Source organism: Macaca mulatta, chromosome 6 (genome assembly GCF_049350105.2).
Source record: "Macaca mulatta isolate MMU2019108-1 chromosome 6, T2T-MMU8v2.0, whole genome shotgun sequence".
NCBI classification, from domain to species: Eukaryota; Metazoa; Chordata; class Mammalia; order Primates; family Cercopithecidae; genus Macaca; species Macaca mulatta.
This window is the reverse complement of record NC_133411.1, coordinates 84,830,346-84,857,042: the sequence shown is the minus strand read 5'-3', so window position 1 is coordinate 84,857,042 and position 26,697 is coordinate 84,830,346. Positions and strand designations below refer to the sequence as shown.

At 39.2% G+C, this 26,697-nt stretch overlaps 1 protein-coding gene across 3 annotated transcripts in view; it reads right to left on the bottom strand.

Annotated features, from left to right (window-relative positions):
* The window catches only part of SCAMP1 (secretory carrier membrane protein 1), a 119,539-nt gene that overhangs the window by 7,993 nt on the left and 84,849 nt on the right, over positions 1-26,697 (bottom strand). For all 3 annotated transcript variants that reach the window (XM_078004923.1, XM_002804439.4, XM_015140319.3), the window contains 2 exons: positions 12,702-12,803; positions 9,408-9,525 (listed from right to left, as the gene is read on the bottom strand). In XM_078004923.1, the coding sequence (XP_077861049.1) occupies positions 9,408-9,525; positions 12,702-12,803 (220 nt within the window). The remainder of the gene's footprint in view (positions 1-9,407; positions 9,526-12,701; positions 12,804-26,697) is intronic.

Genomic DNA, 26,697 nt, shown 5'->3' with positions numbered 1-26,697 from the left:
GTTTCTGTTTGGGGTGATACAAAGTTCTGGAAATAGACGTTAGTGATGGTTGCGCAACACTGTGACTGTAATTGATGCCACTGAATTGTACACCTAAATATAATTAAAATGACAAAGTTTATGTTATACATATTTTTCCACAATTAAAACAAATACAATACACCAAAAGCCATTAAATTGTATACTTTAGGGTTTTTTTTTTTTTCAATTATTTTGTATTTTTTAGAGACAAGGTCTCACTCAGTTGCCCAGGCTGGAGTGTAGTGGTATGCAATCACAGCTCACTGCAGCCTCAAACTCCTGGGTTCAAGTGATCCTCCCACCTCAGTCTCTCCAACAGCTAGGACAATGAACTCACACCACCATGTCTGGATAAGTTTTTTTTTTTAAATGTCTTGTAAGGGGTTGGAGGGTGGTCTCATTATGTTGCCCAGGCTGATCTCAAACTCCTCGGCCTCCCAAAGCTTCCCGAAGTGCTAGAATTATAGGTGTGAACCACCATGCATGGTCTAAACTGTATATTTTAAATGGGTGAATTGTATGCTAATTATATTTCAATAAAGCTGATAAAAAAATGCAAAGATTACTTAGATGAAAGTGCCATATTTACAGCATTATAAATACTCACCAATCTACCAAATCTACCAAATTTGAAGATGCCTAAGATAATAATAATTTAGTTACAGTAACCTAGATTTGGGATCTACTAAGTAGCTAGCTTAGTACTTACTGAAAAAGATAACAAAATAAAAATTGGGGGTAAATTTTTTTTTTAGGTGAATAAACTAAGAGTATCAACCGAGGACAGGATATAAACAATCTGCTCAAGAGTGCCATTTTTTTCTAGGAATTCAAAAGTACTACTCTATCTGTGTCCCTTAGAAGAAGGTGACAAGTAAATGGATGAGCATTTTAATAGACGATGTGAACCATCCAGAATTGATTCCTAGTCAGCAAAGACGACAGTGCTGAATGGTTCTGACAGAGAAGTAGCATGCCTATCTGTGACTACAGAAAAACAGCACAGTGGAATTATCAGCTGTCTATCCTAGGTCATAAATAAAGTCACAAAGTAGGAGAGACAAGGGGGAGAGGTGAACGATAGCAATGCTTTCAAAGAAAGTACAGATGATGATCCTTGAACGGGGCAGGTCCACTTATAATATGTGATTTTTTTCCCAATCAAACTCAGAAAGAAAATACAGTATTCATGGGATTTAAAACCCGAGTACACGGAAGCCTTTTTATATTCATGGGTTCCACAGGGTTGACTCCAAGACTTGAGTATGCATAGATTTGGTATATGGATGGGTGGGTTCTGAAACCAATCCCCTGCATGTAGAGGGATAACTCTAAGAGTCACTTTTCACCTAAGAAAAATATCGCTTTATATATAATAGGATATCTTCACAAAGCATTTACCATAAAACACCAATTAGTGAGACTTAATCACAGCGTTCTGTATCACAGACCCAATTCAATGCTCCCACAAAAATGAGTATCTGCAGAATAGATATTGTAGTAAATAAACAAAATTTGAAACACTTCAGAAAACTTGTCTTTTAAAGAGGTAAAATAACTTTTTTCTAAAATTCTTTCAAAATCCAAAAAAATTCACTATTAAAAACTATTTAATGTGAACATGACAGTCTATCAACAAATTTCATGGAAGTGATAATCATGCAAAACCAGGTCCCAAAAGGAATACAAATGATATATTATCTATTAATTACTTCCATATTAAGTTATTCTAGCTCTTATACCAATTGACAGAAGGAAAAAATTTTGGATTCCCCTGATCCATAGTCTCCTGTGATGCATTCATTTACTGTTATTTGACACATTTATAACATCTCCCCGCTTAGCCCAAAACCATTACTCAATTCTTTCTAATAGTTCTAATAGAAAGAGGACCTTTTGAAAAAACACCATTTGGAAATAATCTGAGAGAAAACAAGAAATCTATTTGTGAAACGTCAGGACTAAACTAGACTCTTCTCCATGTAGATGTACAGAAGACATATATTCTTTCAATATTTGAAATGTGGAGTATAAAACGACACTGTAGGGGAAACCAACAGCACAATCTCATATTGGGCACTGCAGCACCAATGATGACCTACTTCAGTTATGCGAGACAACAGAAAGCCAATGAAATTACCAAAATCCTATTCACTTCAATGAGGATAAATATATAGAACAGAGCACATTTACCTTAAGAGAAGAACAGCTTAATAAAACCCAACAATTCTAGAGTCAAAACTGTGCATAGAGTACAGTTACAGGGCATTAACTGTTCTTGAAAAGCCTGACCCCTAGTGGTTATAAATACTGCTACATACCTACAAAGGATTTTTTGTCATTAAACTGCCAGTTTTGATCAAGTGTGAAACAGAAAATTAAAAAAGAAAAATTAGGTTTTTAAAATTGGATCTTAATTTCTATTATAGAAAGAGAAATGCCTGCTATTAAAATATGAAAGCTGGTGCAAATTATATTTTAGCTTACAGTATCCCTATTGTACTTCATAAAATCATACAGAAAATCATCTCATCTAAACTTCTTATTTCACAGATAAAGAATCTGAGACTCAGAGAAGTTTAGGAACTTGTGAACACATAGAAAGAGAGGTTCTGGTAACTTTTTTATGAGGTAAAAAACAACAACAACAACAAAATATCAGAGTATGCTGCATGATATCCATATCAATGCTTTTATTTTATTTGAGAAAGTCATATTTCTTTTCAATGCCTGGCATATGAGCACCGTTCTATAACTTTTCCTTTGTGTGGTGGATCCTGAAAAACTGTATACCTGGAAAATGGAAAGGAAAAAAACTGCTGGTCAAAGAATTCAGAGCGTGCACAGGGTAGTCCATCATGGAACAGCTACAGAATAAACACTTCCTCCACACCCTGGCTCTAGTGACCATCTGTGCCACACATTCCCCAACCACGGCCAGTGCTGGTTAAAGTTCGCTTCATACTCCACCCACAGCAGAGTCTTCATTGTTGTGAGTATTCTCCTCAAGGCCCTCTTCTGACTCCACACACTTTCTAGGCTTCACTCACTTCAATAAGTCAATACTTTCCAGTCTAGAAATCCAGCCTAAAGCTCTTCCCTTGCTCCTGACTTGTATATACAAAAGCCTACTCAATATTTATATTTTAATGCACCACCAGTTAATTTAAACTCCCCAAATTCAACATCAATGTGGAAAACATCTTGATCCCCAAACCATTTTTCTTGTACTCTCTTCCTGAATGGTCCATCATCTAAAAACCTGGGCGTCATCCTTGAGTCTCACCTTGTCCCCTACTTCCAGGCCCAAGTTGGATTAATCGTTACCTGCTCATTTTCTCTTTACTACATTTTCTTCACATTTCCTTAGTTCAGGCCACCATCATTACTAATCAGCTTCCTAGCCTGTCTCCTAAGTGTTTCCAAGTACCACTGCTCGGCCCCACAAATCCCAAATGTATTTCGGAATAACGCTTCTAAAATTTAAATCTAATCAATTCAATTACTCTTCTCCTTAAAACTCTTCTATGGCTCACTACCACTTTTTGGAGAAGATATAAACTTCTTAACAAGACACTGTAGGATATAAGTATGCTTATGTGTTCAATTTCATCTTCCAATACCAACACCATACAATTCTCCTAGCCCCAGCTCACACAACATGTTTTATCTCCCATCCATTCTGAGCTACATTTAATTCCCTGAATTTGCCATGTTATTTCCTACAACTAGATGTGAACGTGGTATTCCCACTCTCTGGTACCTACTTATCCCTCTTATCCTCTTCCCTGTCCCTTATTCTTTTGCTTAGATAACTATAATGATGAGCAGCCATCATTATATCTCAGCTGAAGCAATACTTTAAAAGACCTCCAAAACTTGATTAGGTGTCCCTCTGCTCCCTATACTTACCTCTATCATGGCCATTAAATCACTGAATTGGGAGGCCCACCAATTTATTTCTCTTCCTCACCAACAGGTGATCTCTCTGAGCTCATGCACAGGTCAGTGCCTGGCACATAATATATGCTCAATAACAGCTCTTTAACAAATGAGTGAAAACTGCCACACACCACAAAACCCTCTACTATACTCTAAATGTATTACATTTCTAGTTCTATAGAACACCCTCAGTGATACATGTGAAATAATAAAGGAATTCTCCAACACTGACTGTAATGGTCAGTGTTATGTGTTAATTTGGCTAGGCCATAGTCTCCACTTATTCAATCAAACACTAACCTAGGTGTTGTTGTGAAGGTATTTTGTAGATGTAATAGGCATCTACCATCAGTTGACTTTAAGAAGTGTTCTAAATTATCTGGGTATGCCCCATCCAATCTGTTGAAAGGCCTTAAGAACAGAACTGGAGTTCCTCTGAGGAAGAAGAAATCTCACTTGTGGACTAGAGTTTCAGCTTCTGCCTGAGAGTTCCGGCCTGCCCTCTTGATATTAGACTGACCTCACCAGCCAATTCCCTGCAATTAACCTCTTCATTCTTTCTGTTTCTGATAGCATGCTGACTTGATAAAGGCATTTACTAAACAAAAGTAGACACTAAACCAGACCCTGAATATAAAATGATAAAGAGGTCAAGATTAGAAAGGAAAACTATTAACTGAGAAGGCCCTGTTCTATGCAGTTTACATTCACTGTTTCATTTAACCCTCACACCAACCCTATAAAAATGGTTACTCTTCCCATTCCTCCTTTTATTCAACAAATATCTGAGTGCATATCACATGCTAATCACTGCATGTCACTGTTCCAGATGTGAGGAATACAACCTGAAAGCATACAGAACAGGCCTCCACTCTCACGCAGCTTGGAGTACAGTTCAGGACACTAAACCTGAGTGGTTACAGAAGCCTGTCTCAGGTCACACAGCTGTAAGTGAAGTTGCCAAAATTTCAACCTGAGTTGTATGGTTCCAAAGCAAAACTCTTGCTCTTCTCATCTAATTCCAATGCTAAAAGACTTGTTCACACTGGGGGTGCTTAACAGGTGGGTACCCAGAATACATGCACCATAAGGCATATAAACTGGCTTATGCCTAGGTCCCACAGTGAGCAATATAGACAGTTAAATTTCCCCAAGAAAATAGAGAATGACATGGTCCCTAAGATACAAGGCAACAAAAAACATTCTGGGAGACACAGCAAGATCAGAGCTGGGTCTTGAAAGAACACTAATAGGTCTTCAACTAGCAGAGAAGACGAATTAATGCATGGATTTAAAAACATCATATAAACAAAATCTGGAACAAAGGAATGTACATGATGTATCTGAAGAAACTGAGCAGTACAGTTTGACTAGGAAAAAAAGTGTTAATCACGGAGCTGTGAGATGTCACCACTAGCCCTTCTTCCCACCACCACTATAATGCCAACCTGGGATTCCTTGAGAGGACAAAATGGCATAATACTGGTAAAGTGTTCTGTGTAGGGCCCAGAGTATCGCTGAGCACAATAAAAGTGATTTCATCATTAGGTTATTAAGGCCCATTTGCTGACTAAATTTATGGCATGTAGTGTGTTTTTACAACCTTAGCGATGCTGGTGTTTCTGAATGTAGCCCTTCTTCGCACTGCCACCAAAATCCCATTCCCAATCCCAGATCCACATCAAAAACCTGCAGAGCGATTTTTGGGGGTTTTTTTAAGGTTAATATGGTAATTATATATTAAATATATAAGGTAATTATATATTAACCTTTTTTAAGGTTAATATGGTAATTATATATTAAATGAACTGCGAGAAGGATGAGGGAATATAAGTAACCTGTAAAAACAAATTTCGGGATTAGCTGAGGTTGGAAATGGAAAAGAAGAGAAAGATGGAAAAGATACTAAAAAGGGATCTAAGAAAGTGAATTAAAAAGTAATGGAAGCAGCTGGGCATGGTGGCTCATGCCTATAATCCCAGTAGGTGGATCACGAGGTCAGGAGATCAAGACCATCCTGGCCAACATGGTAAAACCCTGTCTCAACTAAAAATACAAAAATTAGCTGGGCATGGTGGCGCACGCCTGTAATTCCAGCTACTCAGGAGGCTGAGGCAGGAGAATTGCTTGAACCAGGGAGCTGGAGGTTGCAGTGAGCAGAGATCGTGCCACTGCACTTCAGCCTGGTGACAGAGCAAGACTCCATTTCAAAAAAAAAAAAAAGCTAAGTGTGGTGGTGCATGCCTGTAATCCCAGCTACTTGGGAGGCTGAGTCAGGAGAATTGCTTGAACCTGGGAGGCAGGGGCTGCAGTGAGCCGAGATCACGCCATTGCACTTCAGCCTGGCGACAGAGCAAGATTCTGCCTCAAAAAACAAAAAAAAAAAGGTAATGGAAGCACTGACAGAAGCAATCACAGCACTGACAAAAATGTTCAATGGAATTACATAAAGTGCTTATTGCCATCTCATTCACAGTAGGTATTCAATAAGTGTTTCTTAAAAAAAAAAAAAGCTTCAGTAAGATAAAATCTGTATACTATGCAATTTACCCTTTAAAGTGTATAATTCAATGATTTTTAGTATAGTCATAGAGTTGTGACTATAACATCTACACAACCTAATTTTAGAATACTTTCATTACCCCCACTCCCCACCCCACCCATAAGCCACAGTCAAGCTGTAATATATTTTCTGTCTCTATATATTTGCCCATTTTAGATATTTCATAATAACTGAATCTATACAATATATGGTCTTAATAAACGCTTCTTGAATATTAATCAGAACATTCAAAAGGAACATCTAGCACTAAGAAACTGAAGAGTTTATGATGCATTACTGTGAAAAGATGACATCAATCATCAACTGGAGATGAAAATGACAAACTGAAGATGCAACTAAAGGTTTATGCAAAGCATTATCTTTTCCAATTCCAAGATTCTAGGTCACCTAGGTAGAGAAGAAACTGAAAAAAATAAGGGAAGATGAAATTCCCAAAGAAAATGACTGCACAGCACAAAGAGCCGATTACATTTAAGACCTTATTATGAACTGGATAAAGACATGGATGAGAAAGAATAGCCACAGAGGCAGGAGAATTAGAACATCATTGCAAAGTCTTAGCAGAGGAGCCACCTGTGGTATAGAAAGCTACAGAGGTTAAGGAGGAGGAAAACTGGAAAAGGAAACTGGAAAAGGAAAACTGGAAAAGTAACATTAGAAAGCTGAGTGTCAATGGTATGTGTGTTTGGTGCAGAAGAGAAGTTAAAAATTTCAAATGGAGAAAATATGGAAGAACAGACACGGTTTAACCTTCATAGGGTTTTGAGAAGGATAAAAGGCAAATATCTGAGTAAAGTACTGAAAGAGTACAAAGTGGTTTTAAATATAAGGTAAAATTATTTCTATGCATTTCTCATACATATCCTCAAGAAATAAAATAGTTAAAAAATTATAAGTACTTATTTTCTTTAAAGTGAGAACTATCAAAAAGTCTTTATCATTTAAAACATAGGTGTTATTCCCAAGGTCTCAATATCATGTTTGAATACGTATAAAATATATCAAAATTATATATATGCAAGACAAAACAAAACTTTAAATAAACAAATAAAAACACTAATGATTTTTTAATTTAAGGATGTGAAAATAGACTTGGGAATTCTCCAGGAAGAAGTGTAGCTAAAACAACTGGGCAGTTACAAATCCTAACGATTCCTCCAAATGACTCCTAAACCTGATAAATAACTTGAGTAAAGTTTCAAGATATAGGCCGGGTGCGGTGGCTCACGCCTGTACTCCCAAACTTTGGGAAGCCAAGGCAAGTGGATCACTTCAGGTCAGGAGTTAGAGACTAGACTGGCCAACATGGCAAAATCATCTCTATAACAAATACAAAAAAATTAGCCGGGTGCCACACCTGTAATCCCAGCTACTCAGGAGGCTAAAACGTGAGAACTGCTTGAACCCAGGAGGCAGAGGCTGCAGTGAGCCAACATCACACCACTACACTCCAGCCTGGGCAACAGAAAGAAAGACAGGAAGACAGAGACGGAGGAAAGACAGAAAGAAAGAAAGAAAGAAAGAGCGAGAATAAACAGAGTAAACAGACAATCTAAAGAATGGGAGAAAATATGTGCAAACTATGCATCTGACAAAGGACTAACAATCAGAATTTATAAAGGACTTAAATCAACAAGAAAAAAAACAACCCCATTAAAAAGTAGGCAAAGGACATCAACAGACGATTCTTGAATAAAGACATACAAACAGCCAACAAACATAAGAAATCTCAACATCACCAATCAGAGAAATGCAAATCAAAACCACAATAATTACCATTTCACACCAGTCAAAATGGCTATTATTAAAAAGTCAAAAAATAGCAGATGTTGGCAAGGATGCAGAGAAAATGGAATGCTTATATACCATTGATGGGAATGTACATTTCTTCAACTTCTATGGAAAACAGTATGGAGATTTCTCAAAGAAGTAAAAATAGAACTTCCACTCAACCCAGCAATCCCCCTACTGGGTATCTAACCAAAGGAAAAGAAATCCTTTTATCAAAAAGACACCTGCACTCATATGCTTATTGCAGCACTATTCACAATAGCAAAGTCATAGAATCAACCAAAGTGTCCATAAATAGTAGACTGAATAAAGAAAATGTGATACATATACACCATGAAATACTATACCACATAAAAAAATGAAATTACGTCCTTCATAGCAACATAGATGCAGCTGGAGGCCATTATCCTAAGTGAATTAACACATAAACAGAAAATCAAATACTGCATGTTCTCACTCAGAAGCGGGAGCTAAACAAAGGGTTCACACAGACATAAAGATGGATACAACAGACACTGGGGACTCCAAAAGGGAGGGAGAAGAGCAAAGCTTGAAAAACTATCAGGTACTATGTTCACTATTTGGGTGATGGGTTCAATAGAAGCCCAAACCCCAGCATTATGCAACATAACCATGTAACAAACTTGCACGTTTCCTCTGAATTTATAATAAAAAATTTTAAAAAACCAAAAAAACAAAACCTAAGAGGTATATATGAATAAACAGTACACACCATATAACAGTTTTGCTTCTATTCATTAATCAGGCTAATATGCTTCATATTAAAAAAAAGAAATTTAGCATATATTTAAAAATCCAAATTTTAAAAATGAGGCTGACTCTTTAACTCATGAAAGCTTTCAGTTAAAATGATTTTAAAATACTCCCTTTTTACTGAAGTTTAAAAAGTGATGCAATTTTCTAAAATGTACCTATGTATAACTTTTAATTGTAAAAAGTAATCCTCAGAAAGCAAGCTTGTACAATAACGATAAAATGGCTTCAGGTTACACCAAATTACAGCAAAATGGGAAAATGAAAACTTTACATCAGGTTCACTATAAAAATTTAGACATAACATTTCACTTACTTTTTTGAACATAACTAGTGAGATGACTGCTGACGCTGTGAAAAGTGCTGCTATGATTATCATCATGATTCCAACAGGAATATTTTGGTTGAGACCAGTAAGGGATGAAATCCAACCACTACAAAGTAATAAAAAGTGTAATTAGGCAAAAGTTAATGTAAACTTTTTAAAAATAGCATAATATCTAACACATATTCAACACTTACCAGTCAAGCAATGTTCAAGTTCTTTATGTGTATTAGCGCATTTAACTCTCACAACCCACCCAATAGGACAGATGCGTTTTAAATCCCTAATTTTACAAATGAGGAACTGAGATATTCAGTAACTTGCCTGAGGTCACACAGCTTATAAATGGCATAGTCTGAATTCGAAAGCAAACCAAACTCCAGAGGCTCAAGTGTTTAATTCCAGACTGTACATTTTTTAAGCTGTACATTTTTTAAGCTTACGAGTTTTGAGTTTATTACTTTTTTTGAGACAAAGTCTCGCTCCGTCGCCTAAGCTAGAGTGTAGTGGCATGATCTCGGCTCACTGTAACCTCCACCTCCTGGGTTCAAGCGATTCTACTGCCTTAGCCTCCTGATTTGCTGGGATTACAGGTGTGCGCCACCACGCCTGGCTACTTTTTGTATTTTTAGTAGAGATGGGGTTTCGCCATGTTGGTCAGACTGGTCTCAAACTCCTGACCTCATGATCCACCTGACTTGGCCTCCCAAAGCACTGGGATTACAGGTGTGAGCCACCGTGCCTGGCCTACTACTACATTTTTTAAAATGTTTATTTTCAATTCTGCTGAATTATGGAAGAGGGTATTTACAAACCATATATCCAACAACAGATTCACATCTAGAATATACATAACTTTCAAAGCTCAACAGAACAAAAAAATTATTAAGAAAATGGATAAAAGACATGAAGAGACATTTTAGCAAGAGGACATAAAGACAACAAATAAGCACATGAAAAGATGTTCAAAACCACAATGAGATATCACCTATTAGGATGGCTAAAAGAAAAAGTTATAACCACCAAATGCTGGTGAGGAAGTGGAGACTAAATTGCTCATACTTGTTGGTAGGAGTGTAAAACAGTACAGCCACTCTAGAAAACAGTTTGTTTCTTTAAAAAACTAAACATACAACGTCCATATAACCCAATAATTACACTCTTGGCATTTATCCCAGAGAAATGAAAATTATGTTCACACAAAAATCTATTCACAAATTTCGTGGCAGCTTTATTTGTAATAGTCCAAAACTGGACACAATACTGATGTCCTTCAACTGGTGAACCGTTAAATAACCTGTGATACATCCGTATCATAGAACACTACTCAAAAATAAAAAGGAGCCCAGACATGGTAGGTCATGCTTGTAATCCCAGCATTTTGGATGGCTGAGACGGGCAGATCACATGAGGCCAGGAGTTCAAGACCTAACTGGCAACATGGTGAAACCCTGTCTCTACTAAAAACAGAAAACTTAGCTGGGCTGGGTGGGAGGTGCCTGTAATCCCAGCTAGTAACTGGGAGGCTGAGGCATGAGAATCACTTGAACCGAGGAGGTGGAGGCAGTGAGCTGAGATCACCCCACTGCACTACAGCCTGGGTGACAGGGTGAGACTCTGTCTCAACCAACCAACCAATTGGAATAAACTACAGATACACATAACAACCTGGATAAATCTCCAGAAAATAACACTGAGTGAAAAAAGCCAAAGGCTATAGACTATGATTCCACATCTATAACCTTCTTGAAATGACAAAACAACAGAAATGAAGAACACATTAGGGATTGCCAGGGGTTAAGGAGTGAGGGGGAAAAGGGAGGTTTTGAGTGTGGCTATGAAAAAGCAACATGAGGAATCCGCTGGTGATGAAAATGTGCTGTATCTTTACTATCAACGTCAAGATCTTGGTTTTTATATTTTACTATAGTTCTGCAAGATTAGTACCATTGGGAGAAACTAGATAAAGGGTACCTGAGATCTCTGCATTATTTCTTACGATTGTATGTGAATCTACAATTACCTAAAAGTAAAAAGTTTAACCTAAAAAATCTGAATTACATGTGGGTCTATCTTAAAACAGGTCAATTCTATATGCACCCTCATTAGCAGACTCTTTGTACGCTATTTAGTCACATACATGCTGTTATGCTCAATTTTAGCATTTTCCCTATGTCTGTGCTAAAAAGCAAAAGAAATTACCTCAATTTCGCAAGAATAAAAAAAAACCTTGTACTGTTAAAGTAAGCAGTATATTTTTAATTAAACATTTAAAACACTTCCTTTCCCTAAAATACCAAAAACTAGATACTATTTAAAATAATAATAAAAACTACTTTTTGTGAGAACTGATTTAAAATATCTATATAAATTCTCTGCATATATTTATGACCATTAGGAGCTCTGCAGAACTGCCAAGAGTTGTCTGACTGCCAATCACTACTCCACTTCAGTAGCAGCATACTAAATTTAAGTCCTCAACACACTCTAATTAAACGCTAATTTCAATTTTGGTTTATGTACACAGTGGAACAAAGTTGCATCACATATGCTTCTGGCATGTAAGAATACAGCTGAATGCAAGTCAGTATAAAAGAAAGAAGAGAGGAACAGATACTTTTAGAGATGTGTACTCTTCCACTCACCATTTCACTCAAGGAATGTTTGCATCAGAGTGTAAAGAGAGACCTAAATCTGCTATTACCTCCTAGCCTGGGTCCAGATAGTCTCCATTTCTGAGGGTCCCCCACTGAATGAGCCATGAGAATGATTCGATTGTTTAAAGATGTATGTATATACGTATGTGCAGTGATTCTACCTTTCAAAGACAAGTGTCCATGTATACTCATATATAAAAAGATATCTGTTTGTACACCTAAAATAGGGCTTTACACATAATAGGTATCCTTTTCCTTAAAATCCCTGAAATTCTTTCCTGCCCCTTCCACATTCCTTGGTCCCTCTATCTCTCTGACCACCTCAGTCTCTTCTGCAGTCTTCCTCTTAGTGCCCCTTACATACATATATTTATTTAAACTAGATAAAATGTGCTGTTTTTAAAGATGGGAACATAATCTTCAAAGAGACAGGTTTGTCCAAAGTTTATGCCTTATGACATTTTTAAATTGCATTTTTAAAACAATTTTTGCTTTTATTTTTTCTAATCTGGTTTTTCTGTGTTAACTAGGTTAGGAAGCCAAAAATTATAATACAATATTAAAGCTGAAAACTAGTAAAAAATAAAAAAAAAGAAAAAAGAAAAAGAAAAACAAAAAAACAACTTACCAATTGCCCCAATTATGAAATCCTGCAGCTTGGAGTACATGTACAGCAAACTGACAAATATAGACGAAGAAGAATACAAAGAATCTAAATGAACTGTCACTCCTTTAAAAAAAAAAAAAAGAAAGAAAGAAAAAAGGGGGTTAGAAAGAAAAAAGGGGGAAAATGTCATTTTTCTCATTATCTTTACACTCACCTGCAGAATGACATTCAAACCTTAAAAGCATAAACAAAAAAAAAGTGGCAACCACCTGAGGCCTCAAGTTAACAATATGGTAATAACTTGTGTGAACTCGTCATACTAACATTAGATATCGTTATTCTAACCTCACTTTGTCCTTTCAATTTCCAACTGCACCACAATCCCTCTTGACAAAAAAACTTATTCATTTTCTTCTTTTATTAAACAGCATTTAGAATGTCCATCAACTTTATTGTTCTTTTTCAAAGTTGTCTTGACTATTTTAAGTTTTTTACATTTCTATAACCAGTGTACAAACATGGCAATGAGTTAACATGAATACAGTAAAGAATTATAATCAACATACAATGAATTGTAAATGTTTAAAATATTGCTTTAATAAGTTTTGACATGTTTATATACCTGATTCCCCAATCACTACGGTGAGCATATCCCCAAAGTTCCTTGAAACCCTAGGTAGCCCTACCCTACCCACTCCTTTTCTGTTACCATAGTTTATTTTAGAGTTTTATATAAATGGGATCATATATTATATAGTCTTTTTTTCTTGTCTGGCTCATTTTACTCAGTACCACTATTCTGAGATTCACCCAGTTTTGTGGCATGTATCAAAAGTTGATTCCTTTTCATTGTTGAGTAGTATTCCATTGTGTAAATATACCACATTTTATTCATTCACTGTTGGACATTTAGGTTGTTTCTAGTTTTTTATTATTACAAATAAAGTTATTATTGTTATTATTGATAATAAAGCTATTATTAATAGTCATGTACAAGTCTTCCCATGAACATATATTTCCTTCTTCTCTTAGGTAAATACCTACAAGTGGGAAAGGCTGGAACATATCATAGGTATAGGTATAACTTTTTAAGAAACAGCCAAACTGTTTTACAAACAGGTTGTTCTATTTTTCTTCTTTTTTTCTTTCTTTTTTTTTTGAGATGGAGTTTCGCTCTTGTTGCCCAGGCTGGAGTGCAATGGCGTGATCTCGGCTCACCGCAACCGCCTCCCAGGTTCAAGCGATTCTCCTGTCTCAGCCTCCCGAGTAGCTGGGATTACAGGCATGGGCCACCATGCCCAGCTAATTTTGTATTTTTAGTACAGACAGGGTTTCTCCATGCTGGTCAGGCTGGTCTCGAACTCCTAACCTCAAGTGATCTGCCCACCTCAGCCTCCCAAAGTGCTGGGATTACCGGTGTGAGCCACCGCGCCTGGCCTAGTTGTTCTATTTTTCATCCCCACTGGCAGTACATGAGTATTTCAGCTTCTCCACATCTCACTAACACTTGTTATGGTCTTCTTAATTCTAGCTATTCTAATAGATGTATAGTGATATCTTATGTGGTTTTAATTTGCATCTTCCTAATAAGTAATATTGTTGAGCATCTTTTTATGTGCTTTTTGTCATATACAGATCTTCTTTCATGAACTAGTGAAAATCTTTTTCTGATGTTGTAATTAGATTGCTTTTTCCCTTATCATTGAGTTGTGACAGTTTTTAATACTATATTCTAGAAGTACAAGTCCTCTTTCAGATATACGCTTGACAAAGGAGTCTGTTGCTTGTCTTTTCATTCTTTTAAGAGTGTCTTTTGGGAGCTGGCGTAATGGCTCACACCTGTAATCTCAGCTATTCAGGCCCTGAGGCAAGAGGATTGCTTGAGGCCAGGAGTTTGACACCAGCCTGGGCAACATAGCAGACACCCATCTTCATTTAAAAAAGGGGGGGGGGGGAGAGGAAGAGGAGAAAGAGGAGGAAGAGGAAGAAGAAGTAGTAGTAGTAGTATTGGAGGAGGAGGGAGAGGAGGGAGGAAGGAGAAGAGGGAGGAGGGGGAGGAGGTAGGGGGAGAGGGGAGGAGGGAGGAAGGGGAGGAGGGAGGAAGGGGAGGAGGGAGGAGGGGGAGGAGGTAGGGGGAGAGGGAAGGAGGGGGACAGGGAGAGGGGGGAAGGGAAGAGAGGGGGAGGGGAAGAGAGGGAGAGGGGAGGAGGAGAGGAGTGGAAGGAGGGAGGAAGAGGAGGAGGGAGGAAGAGGAGGAGGGGGAGGAGGGAGGAAGAGGAGGAGGGAGGAAGAGGAGAAGGGAGGAAGAGGAGGAGGGAGGAAGAGGAGGAGGACAAGGGGGGAAGAGGGAGGAATGGGAGGAGGGGAAGGAGGGGGGAAGAGGGAGGAGGGGAAGGAGGGGGGAAGAGGGAGGAATGGGAGGAGTGGAAGAGGGAGGAATAGGAGGAGGGGAAGAGGGAGGAATGGGAGGAGGGGAAGAGGGAGAAATGGGAGGAGGGGAAGAGGGAGAAATGGGAGGAGGGGGGAAGCGAGAGAAACAGGAGGAGGGGAAGGGGGGGGAGGAGGAAGAAGAAAGTTTCTTTGAAGAGGAGTTTTGCCTTTTTATGAACTACAGTATATTCACACTTGTTCTTTTATATATCTTGATTTTACTGTTATTTCTGAGAAAGCTGCCAAGCCAAGGATGTAAAGATTTTTTTTCCTGTTTTTTTTCTAGTTTTCTATTTTCAGTTTTACATTCAAGTCTATGTTCTTTTTTGAGCTAATTTTTTAAAATATCACATCAAGTATGAAGTTCTTTTTTGGTTATCCAATTGTTCTAACATCATTTCTTAAAAAGACTGTCCTTTCTGCATTGCATTCCCTTTGTACCTTTCTCAAAATTAGTAGTTTGTCTATGGGTGGGTTTATTTCTGGGCTCGCCATTCTCTCCCACTCTTCTATTTGTCTACCTTTTCGTCAATATTATACTATTTTGATTTTGAAGTTTTCTAGTAAGACTTCTAATTAGATAGTGTTAGTCCATCAACTTTATTGTTCTTTTTCAAAGTTGTCTTGACTATTTTAAGTTTTTTACATTTCTATAACCAGTGTACAAACATGGCAATGAGTTAACATGAATACAGTAAAGCAGCGGTCCCCAGCCTTTTTGGCACCAGGGACCTGTTTCGTGGAAAACAATTTTTCTATGTATGGTGGGGTGGGATGGTTTCAGGATGAAACTGTCTCAGATCATCAGCATTAGATTCTCATAAGGAGCCTGCAACCTAGATCCCTTGTACACACAGTTCACAATAGGGTTTGTGCTCCTATGAGAATCTAATGCCACTGCTGATCTGACAGGAGGCGGAGACCAGGTGGTAAGGCTAGCTAGCTGCTCACTTCCTGCTATGTGGCCTGGTTCCTAACAGGCCACGGACCAGTACAAGCCTGCAGCCCAGGGGTTGGAGACCCCTGCTCTAGAATCAGCCATTTCCCCCAAGGTACAAAAGAGCAAATTTTAATGGTTCATTAATAATGTTTTCTATGTCAGTCAGATTTAAATTAAATGGTTCCACATCTTATAGTAATTGTATCAGTACTATATTACACCAAAGTTGGTATTAATGACCATACGGCTGAGAAAAATTATTAATGAAAAATAACCAACATCAAAATCTACAATTTAAAATGCTATTTTTATAATATTGAATAGAAATCCTATGTATGACTCATCTCTCTAGGGTCACTATACAAAACATCACTTCTAATAATCATTTTTCTTTTACTATTTTGAAACAGACACTTCTAAAGTATATTTCTATTTCCCTGTCCCTCTGGCAAAGAATGAAGAATATAACTTAATATTCTGTTTGTTTCACTTAGAGTTTTTACTTCTATTTTGTGTGCCAAGAAACCAGACTATTAAAATGTTTTACATTATAAATATATAAAATATGTGCTCTAAAAAGGGGTTGAATAATGTCTACAGGCTTCACAACAGCTATGTCCACTCCCTTGGTTCCAAATTCATAGACACATTCTAGAAGCTAAAAATGCCTAATTATAATTTCTAGTTAGGAAATCTATTAGAAGATACTGAATACGTTTTAAAAATTAAGAAGTCCTACTCAAAAACTATTTCTAAAACATTGCTTTCAAATACAAATGGAACTATGTTAAAACTAGTCCACCTTCCTCTATCTGTATCTATAGTTAGTACAAACAAATGCACAGTGTACAAAACTGATCAAATGAAAACCTCAAAGTCTACTTTTGTCTAGTTTTACTTTAAATGAAGCTAAATGCAGGTTAAATATCATTCTCAATAGATTTTATTTACTTCATTTTACCAACTTTTCTATTTCTGAATAAGGAGACAATAAAACTCATTTTATTGTACACTGACCATGAATATGAATGATTATTTTAAAACACTTCAAAGCTCTCTAAGACATAAACTCCATATCCCAGCACTTACTTAACTACCTAGATTCTCATCTCCAAGAGAGCACAAATCTTCCCTTACCTAAGCTGTCCAAACTACTGCAAATGCAAAATCAGTCAAATTCAAAACAATCTGAAGCAATACAATCATCATGTGAATATCAAGTTCCTTTCAGATGCTTGAGGGAAGGGCAAGGAAAAGCTGAGGAGCTCTGGAAGAGACAGAAGACCCCCAGGAGGGCTGTACCTTAGCCAGAGTCAGAAAAGGTCCGGGGGGGAAAAAAAATCATCAGGGGAAGAAGAACTTCTATTGGCATTCAGAACCTAAGGTGGTCTTGTGGGCAGGAACAGATTAGAAAGCAGACTGTTTAAACCAGCTTGAACATAGCTATTTTAAACCAAACAAAGAACAGAAATATAGATTTTTTTTAAAAAACACTATACATTGATTTAAGCTATGTGGCTTAAATTGTAAACAGCCTCAGTTTATGATAAAGTATTTATGTTATCATGGATATTTATTCATAATAAATCCACCTAAGTAATGTATTTCCTCATCAGAATACATAAATAAAAGCTCTCTACTACTTGCCATCCTGGCTCTTTCAGATCAAAGCCTACTGGAAAACTGAACTTCAAATAAGCAAGTAGTTTTTGGTTTAATGACTTCTACAGCCAAGTTGCAGCACAATTTTAATAGAAAAGTTCTTCCCTAAAGTATGATAATAAATTTCAGAAAATAAGCTTATTTGATCTTATAAAGTTTATTTCACACGCCAAATCAATACCAGAGATATTAATTACAACTACCATTTGGCGTGACAGGAAAAGACAAAGTATTTCATTATTTCAAAGGGCTAAGATGTGGAGACACAAGTTAACTAAAGCACAGCACTAAATGTCTTTAACTCTGGCAACTCCACATAGCAGATATGAGAACACAAATTTACACACTTGGGTTTGAATCCAGACTCTCCCACTTAAAGTTGTGTGACTTTGGGCAAAGTATTAAGCCTGAGATTTTCCATTTGCTAAATAGGGTAATAGTGAAACATGCTTTTATACAAATAAAATAATGCAGGTAAAGTGCTTAGCTGGGAATGCATAGGCACATAGAAAGCAACTGATAAATATTACTTGTTGATACCTCTATTACACTCTAGTAGTACTGTATCAAAATAAACTGTTTTGCTCACAGAAGTAATATCCTACTCTCAGAAGTGGCATTAGGCAGTGATAAGACACTGAAAATTTCTGGAACATGGTTGCTAACAATCACGACTACTAGAATCAAGTAATACAAGAAATTATTGATGGTATACAGGCATTAGAATAAAAAGAAACTGATATGGTTTGGCTGTGTCCCCACTCAAATCTCATCTTGAATTGTAGCTCCCATAATCCTCACATGTCATGGGAGGGACCTAGTGGCAGGTAAATGAATCAAGGGGGCAGGTTTTCCTGCGCTATTCTTATGAAAGTGAGTAAGTCTCACAAGATTGGATGGTTTTATAAAGGGCAGTTTCCCTGCACACACTCTCTTGCCTGCCGCCATGTAAGACATACCTTTGCTCCTCCTTCACCTTCTGCCATGATTGTGAGGCCTCCCCAGCCATGTGGAACTGTGAGTCCATTAAACATCTTTTTATTTATAAGTTACCCAGTCTTGAGCATTTCTTCATAACGGTATGAAAATGGACTAATACAGAAACCTAACAACTACAGGTGCTTTTCTTGTCTTATTTGGGGGCTCCAAGACTGTCTAAACCAGCCCCATACTCCCTCTTTAGTAACTTTATGCTGAAATGAATTCTTTCTCCAGAACAGGGAGTCTATAAGTAGGCTTGAAAGGCAGCACCATGAACTGTCCCTCACCACAATAGTGCAAAAAAATTTGCATATGTGTTTCTATGGGAGAAGATTCAAAGATTTTAAACTTACAATAGAGTCTATCTCTTAAAATCTATTAAGAGCTGGGCACAGTGGTTGATGCCTGTAATCCTAGAACTTTGGGAGTCAAGGTGGGAAGATCGCTTGAGCTCAGGAGTTCAAGAACAGCCTGGGCAATACAGTAAGACCTCATCTCTATTAAAAATAAAAAAAGTTAGGTGCAGTGGCACATGCCTGTCGTCCTACCTATCTGGGAGGCTGAGGCAGGAGGATCATTTCAGCCCAGAAAATAAAGCAGCAATGAACAATGGTCATGCTATTGCATTCCAGCCTGGGTGACAAAGTGAGATCCTATCTCTGGGAAAAAAAAAAAAAAAAGCAAAACCCACTTGCTAGTCTGGCTAAAAAAGCACAGAACTGGAATGAAAGAGACTCTGAACCCTCTTCTTCCCACCTATGTTTTGTCAAAAGCAGAGGGGACAATGAAAAAGCTCATATTAAATGAAGTTTCAAACCTGAATAATATCAAACCTAGACCACAACCTTGGTGTAAACTCTGAATCCTTTATACTTAACTGACTTAATAATAGCTAACATTTGTTGAACATTATTCGCCAAGGACTATATCAAACACATGTATTGCCCATTCAATCCTTACAACACCCCCATGAGGCACAATAATATTGACTCTATTTTACTGATGTGCAAACAGATTTAAAGAGGTCAAATAATCCAAATACACAGCTGGTAACACAAAAGATGCAACCTATCTGTGCATCTATTAAGCTAAAATTCTTTTTTTATTTTTTATTTTTTGAGACGGAGTCTAGATCTGTCACCCAGGCTGGAGTGCAGTGGTGTGATCTCGGCTCACTGCAAGCTCTGCCTCTGGGGTTCATACCATTCTCCTGCCTCAGCCTCCCGAGTAGCTGGGACCACAGGCACCCACCACCACACCTGGCTAATTGTTTTGTTTTTGTATTTTTAGCAGAGATGGGGTTTCACCGTGTTAGCCAGGATGGTCTCGAACTCTTGACCTCATGATCCACCCACCTCAGCCTCCCAAAGTGCTGGGATTACAGGCGTGAGTCACAGCGCCCGGCCTTAAGCTAAAATTCTTAACCAAGTGATAAAACTACCTCTAAGATATTATTTCAATTCCATGATCTCCAAGAAATTTAATTATCAAGGAATAGAACACCACTAGCTAAAGTAAATTAACCCTAAATGCTCAATGCAGTGTTTCTTATATACAGGAGAATATAAAGACTAAAATCTCACATATGCATTGATACTCAATGTAGAAAGCTTAAACAGCTTAAAAGCTTTAAAGCTTAAAAAGACAAAATCAGCCAGTAGCTAACCATTTTCAAATTACCTCTGAACAATAAAACTAATTTAAAGGAAAACAGAAGTCAACATTGATTAGATCCTAGGTCACAAATGGACTGTTTTCAAGCTATTACACAGGCTATGCTCTTATAAAACAGAAAACTCGGCCAGGCACGCGGCTCACACCTGTAATCCCAGCCCTTTGGGAGGCAAAGCTGGGCAGATCACCTGAGGTCAGGAGTTCGAGGCCAGCCTGACCAACATGGTGAAACTCTGCCTCTACTAAAAATATAAAAATTAACCAGGCATGGTGGTGGGCACCCGTAATCTCAGCTACTCGGGAGGCTGAGACAGGAGAATCGCTTGAACCCAGGAGGCGGAGGTTGCAGTGAGCAGAGATCCTAGCTTGGGCAACAAAGTGAGACTCTGTCTCAAAAAAAAAACAAAAACAAAAAACACAAAAACTCAAACATTTTTCTGCAAATAAGCTCCATGACACCTATATGAACAGAGAATACTAAAGAGTAAAAGTTTGAGTTTTGAAACATCTAGAATACCACATCATGAAACTATTTATCATACCTTTTTTTTTCCTTTTTGCTTTTGCCGAGAGGATCTTACTGTGTCACTCAGTCTAGAGTGCAGCAGCATGATCACAGCTCACTGCAGCCTCAACCTCTTGGGCTCAATCAATCCTTCCACCTCAGCCTCCCAAGTAGCTGGGACTAAAGGCACATGCCATGACAACCGACTAATTTTTGTATTTTTTGTAGAGATGAGGTTTCACCATGTTGCCCAGACTGGTCTCGAGCCCTGAGCTCAAGCAATCCTCTCCTCTCGGCCTCCCAAAATGCTGGGATTATACACATGAGCCACCACACCCAGTCACCGTTTTTCTTTGAGACGGAGCCTCACTCTGTCACCCAGGCTGGAGTGCAGTGGCTCAAACTTGGCTCACTGATCTCGGCTCACTCCGCCTCCCAGGTTCAGGCAATTCTCTTGCCTCAGTCTCCCGAGTAGCTGGGATTACAGGCACATGCCACCATGCCTGGCTAATTTTTGTTTTTTTGTTTTTTGGTTTTTTGTACTTTTAGTAGAGACGGGGTTTTGCCACATTGGTCAGACTGGTCTCAAACTCCTGACATCAGGTAATCTGCCTGCCTTGGCCTCCCGAAGTGCTGGGATTATGGGCATGAGCCACCATGCCCTGCCCCAGCCACCTTTTTACTTATGCCACTTGAAAAGTTTAATATTAATTCTCTTGATGGTCCTATCACTCTTACACTTGAAATTTCCTAACTATTTTAATCATATGCTTTGAAACATCATTTTCCCCACTAAACTCTTCACTGAAGTATTAACAAACTTCAAACCCTAAATCAACTATCAAAACTTTATATTGATCCATTCCAAGATGGCCAAATAGGAACGGCTCCGGTCTGCAACTCCCAATGTGATCGACACAGAAGATGGGTGATTTCTGCATTTCCAACTGAGGTACCTGGTTTTTCTCACTGGGACTGGTTGGACAGTGGGTGCAGCCCATGAAGGGTAAGCTGAAGCAGGGTGGGGTGTCACCTCACCTGGGAAGTGCAAGGGGTTGGGGGATTTCCTTTTCCTAGCCAAGGGAAGCCGGGACAGACTTTACCTGGAAAAACGGGACACTCCTGCCTAAATACTGTGCTTTTCCCAAGGTCTTAGCAACAGCAGACAAGGAGATTCTCTCCTGTGCCTGGCTCCAGGGGGTCCCACGCCCACAGAGCCTTGCTAGCGCAGCAGTCTGAGATCAAACTGCAAGGTGGCAACCTGGCTCGGGGAGCAGTGTCCACCATTGCTTAAGCTTGAGGAGGTAAACAAAGTGGCCTGGAAGCTCGAACTGGGCGGAGCCCACCACAGCTCAGCACAGTCTACTGCCTGTATAGACTCTACCTCTGTGGGCAGGGCATAGCTGAACAAAAGAGAGCAACTGCTGCAAACTTAAACATTCCTGTCTGACGGCTTTGAAGAGAGCAGTGGTTAACCCAGCATGGCGGTTGAGCTCTGAAAACGGACAGACTGCCTCCTCAAGTGGGTACCTGACCCCCATGTGTCCTAACAGGGAGACACCTCCTAGCAGGGGCCCACAGACGCCTCATATAGGCAGGCAGCTGCCCGTCTGGGATGAAGCTTCCAGAGGAAGGATAAGGCAGTAATATTTGCTCTTCTGCAATACTTGCTTTCCTACAGCCTCCGCTGGTGATACCCAGGCAAACAGGGTCTAGAGTGGAACTCCAGCAAACTTCAACAGACTTGCAGTTGAGGGACCTGTTAGAAGGAAAACTAACAAACAGGAAGGAACAGCACCCACATCAACAAAAAAAAACATCTACACCAAAACCCCACCTATAGGTCACCAACATCAAAGACCAAAGGTAGATAAAACCACAAAGATGGGGAGAAACCAGAGCAGAAAAGCTGAAAATTCCAAAAACTACAGTGCCTCTTCTCCTCCGAAGGATTGCAGCTCCTCGCCAGCAATGGAACAAAGTTGGATGGAGAATGACTTCCATGAGTTGACAGAGTAGGCTTCAGAAGCTCAGTAATAACGAACTTCTCTGAGCTAAAGGACTATGTTTGAACCCATTGCAAGGAAGCTAAAAACCTTGAAAAAAGGTTAGACGAATGGCTAACTAGAATAAACAATGCAGAGAAGACCTTAAATGACCTGATGGAGCTGAGAAACATGGCACGAGGGAGGTTCCAAGATGGCCCAATAAGAACAGCTCCAGTCTACAGCTCGCAGTGTGAGCGACGCAGAAGACAAGCGATTTCTGCATTTCCAACTGAGGTACCAGGTTACCCTCACTGGGGCTTGTTGGACAGTGCGTGCAGTCTGTGGAGCATGAGCCAAAGCAGGGCGGGGCATCGCCTAACCCAGGAAGTGCAAGGGGTAGGGGAATTCCCTTTCCTAGCCAAGGGAAGCCGTGACAGAAGGTACCTGGACAATCAGGACACTCCCACCCTAATACTGAGCTTTTCCCAACAGTCTTACCAAATGGCACACCAGGAGATTATATCCTGCACCTGGCTCGGAAGGTACCACGCCCATGGAGCCTCACTCACCACTAGCACAGCAGTCTGAGATCGAACTGCAAGGCGGCAGCGAGGCTGGGAGAGGGGCGTCAGCCATTGCTGAGGCTTGAGTAGGTAAACAAAGCGGTCGGGAAGGTCGAACAGGGTGGAGCCCACCACAGCTCAAGGATGCCTGCCTGCCTCAGTAGACTACACCCCTGGGGGCAGGACATAGCTGAACAAAGGGCAGCAGAAACTTCTGCAGACTTAAACGTCCCTGTCTGACAGCTTTGAAGAGAGTAGTGGTTCTCCTAGCATGGAGTTTGAGATCTGAGAATAGACACACTGCCTCCTCAAGTGGGTCCCTGACCACTGAGTAGCCTAACTGGGAGGCACCTCCCAGTAAGGGCCGAATGACACCTCATATGGTCAGGTGCCCCTCTGAGACGAAGCTTCCAGAGGAAGGATCAGGCAGCAACATTAGCCATTCTGCAATATTTGCTGTTCTGCAGCCTCTGCTGCTGATATCCAGGCAAACAGGGTCTGGAATGGACCTCCAGCAAACTCCAACAGACCTGCAACTGTGGGTCCTGACTGTTAGAAGAAAAACTAACAAACAGAAAGGACACCCACACCACAATACCATCTGTATGTCACCATCACCAAAGACTAAAGGTAGATAAAACCACAAAGATGGGGAGAAACCAGAGAAGGAAAGCTGAAAATTCTAAAAATCAGAGCGCTTCTTCTCCGCCAAAGGAACGCAGCTCCTTGACAGCAACAGAACAAACCTAGACAGAGAATGACTTTGACGAATTGAGAGAAGAAGACGTCAGACGATAGGTAATAACAAACTTCTCTGAGCTAAAGGAGGATGTTGAAACCTATCGCAAAGAAGCTAAAAACCTTGAAAACTGATTAGACAAATGGCTCACCAGAATAAACAGCATAGAGAAGACCTTCAATGACCTGGTGGAACTGAACCATCAACTGACCATGGCACAAGAACTATATGATGCACGCACAAGTTTCAGTAGCCGATTCGATCAGGTGGAAGAAAGGGTATCAGTGATTGAAGATTAAATTAATGAAAAGAAGCAAGAAGAGAAGTTTAGAGAAAAAAAGAGTAAAAATAAATGAACAAGGCCTCCAAGAAATATGGGACTATGTGAAGAGACCAAATCTACATCTGACTGGTGTACCTGAAAGTGATGGGGAGAATGGAACCAAACTGGAAAACACTATGCAGGATATTCCAGGAGAACTTCCCCAACCTACCAAGGCAGGCCAACATTCAAATTCAGAAAATACCACAAAGATACTCCTCGACAAGAGCAACCCCAAGACACATAATTGTCAGATTGACCAAGGTTGAAATGAAGAAAAAATATGTTAAAGGCAGCCAGAGAGAAAGGTCGGTTTACACACAAAGGGAAGCCCATCAAACTAACAGCAGATCTCTCGGCAGAAACTCTACAAGCCAGAAGAGAGTGGGGGCCAATACTCAACATTCTTAAAGGAAACAATTTTCAACCCAGAATTTCATATCCAGCCAAACTAAGCTTCATAAGTGAAACAGAAATAAAATCCCTTACAGACAAGAAAATGCTGACGGATTTTGTCACCACTAGGCCTGTCTTAGAAGAGTTCCTGAAAGAAGCACTAAACATGGAAAGAAACAACCAGTACCAGCCACTGCAAAAACATACCAAATTGTAAAGACCATTGAAGCTATGAAGAAACTGCATCAATTAATGGGCAAAATAACCAGCTAACATCATAATGACAGGATCAAATTCACACATAACAATATTAATATTAAATGTAAATGGACTAAATGTCCCAATTAAAAGACACAGACTGGCAAATAGGATAAAGAATCAAGACCCATCAATGTGCTGTATTCAGGAGATCCATCTCACCTGCAGAGACACACACAGGCTCAAAATAAAGGGATGGAGGAAGATCTACCAAATAAATTGAAAGCAAAAAAAAAGAAAAAAGCAGGGGTTGCAATCCTAGTTTCTGATAAAAAAAAGACTTCAAATCAACAAAGATCAGGAGAGAAAGAAGGCCATTACCTAATGGTAAAGGAATCAATTCAACAAGAAGAGCTAACTATCCTAAATATATATGCACCTAATCTAGGAGTACCGAGATTCATAAAGCAAGTCCTTAGAGACCTACAAAGAGACTCAGACTCCCACACAATAGTAATGAGAGACTTTAATACCCCACTGTCATTATCAGACAGATCGAGACAGAAGGTTAACAAGGATATCCAGGACTTGAACTCAGCTCTGCACCAAGCAGACCAGATAGACATCTACAGAACTCTCCACCCCAAATCAACAGAATATACATTCTTCTCAGGACCACATCGCACTTATTCTAAAATTGACCACATAATTAGAACTAAAGCAGTCCTCAGCAAATGTAAAAGAACAGATATCACAACAAACGGTCTCTCAGACCACCATGCAATCAAATTAGAACTCAGGATTAAGAAACTCATTCAAAACCACACAACTTCATGGAAACGGAACAACCTGCTCCTGAATGACTGCTGGGTACATAATGAAGTGAAGGCTGAAATAAAGACGTTCTTTGAAACCAGTGAGAACAACGACACAACATACCAGAATCTCTGGGACACACTGTTTAAAGCAGAGTGTAGAGGGAAATTTACAGCACTAAATGCCCACAAGAGAAAGCAGGAAAGATCGAAAATTGACACCCTAACATCACAATTAAAAGAACTAGAGAAGCAAGAGCAAACACATTCAAAAGCTAGCAGAAGGCAAGAAATAACAAAGATCAGAGCAGAACTGAAGGAGATAGAGACACAAAAAACCCTTCAAAAAAATCAATGAATCCAGGAGCTGATATTTTGAAAAGATCAACAAAATTGATAGACCGCTAGCAAGACTGATAAAGAAAAGAGAGAAGAATCAAATAGACACAATAAGAAAATTATAAAGGGGATATTACCACCGATCCCATAGAAATACAAACTACCATCAGAGAATACTATAAATACCTCTAGGCAAATAAACTATAAAATCTAGAAGAAGTGGATAAATTGCTAGACACATACACACTCCCAAGACTAAACCAGGAAGAAGCCGAATGTCTGAATAGACCAATAACAGGCTATGAAATTGAGGCAATAATTAACAGCCTATCAACCAAATAAAGTCCAGGACCTGACGAATTCACAGCAGAATTCTACCAGAGGTACAAAGAGGAGCTAGTACCATTCCCTCTGAAACTATTCCTATTAGTAGAAAGAGAGGGAATCACCCCTAACTCATTTTAT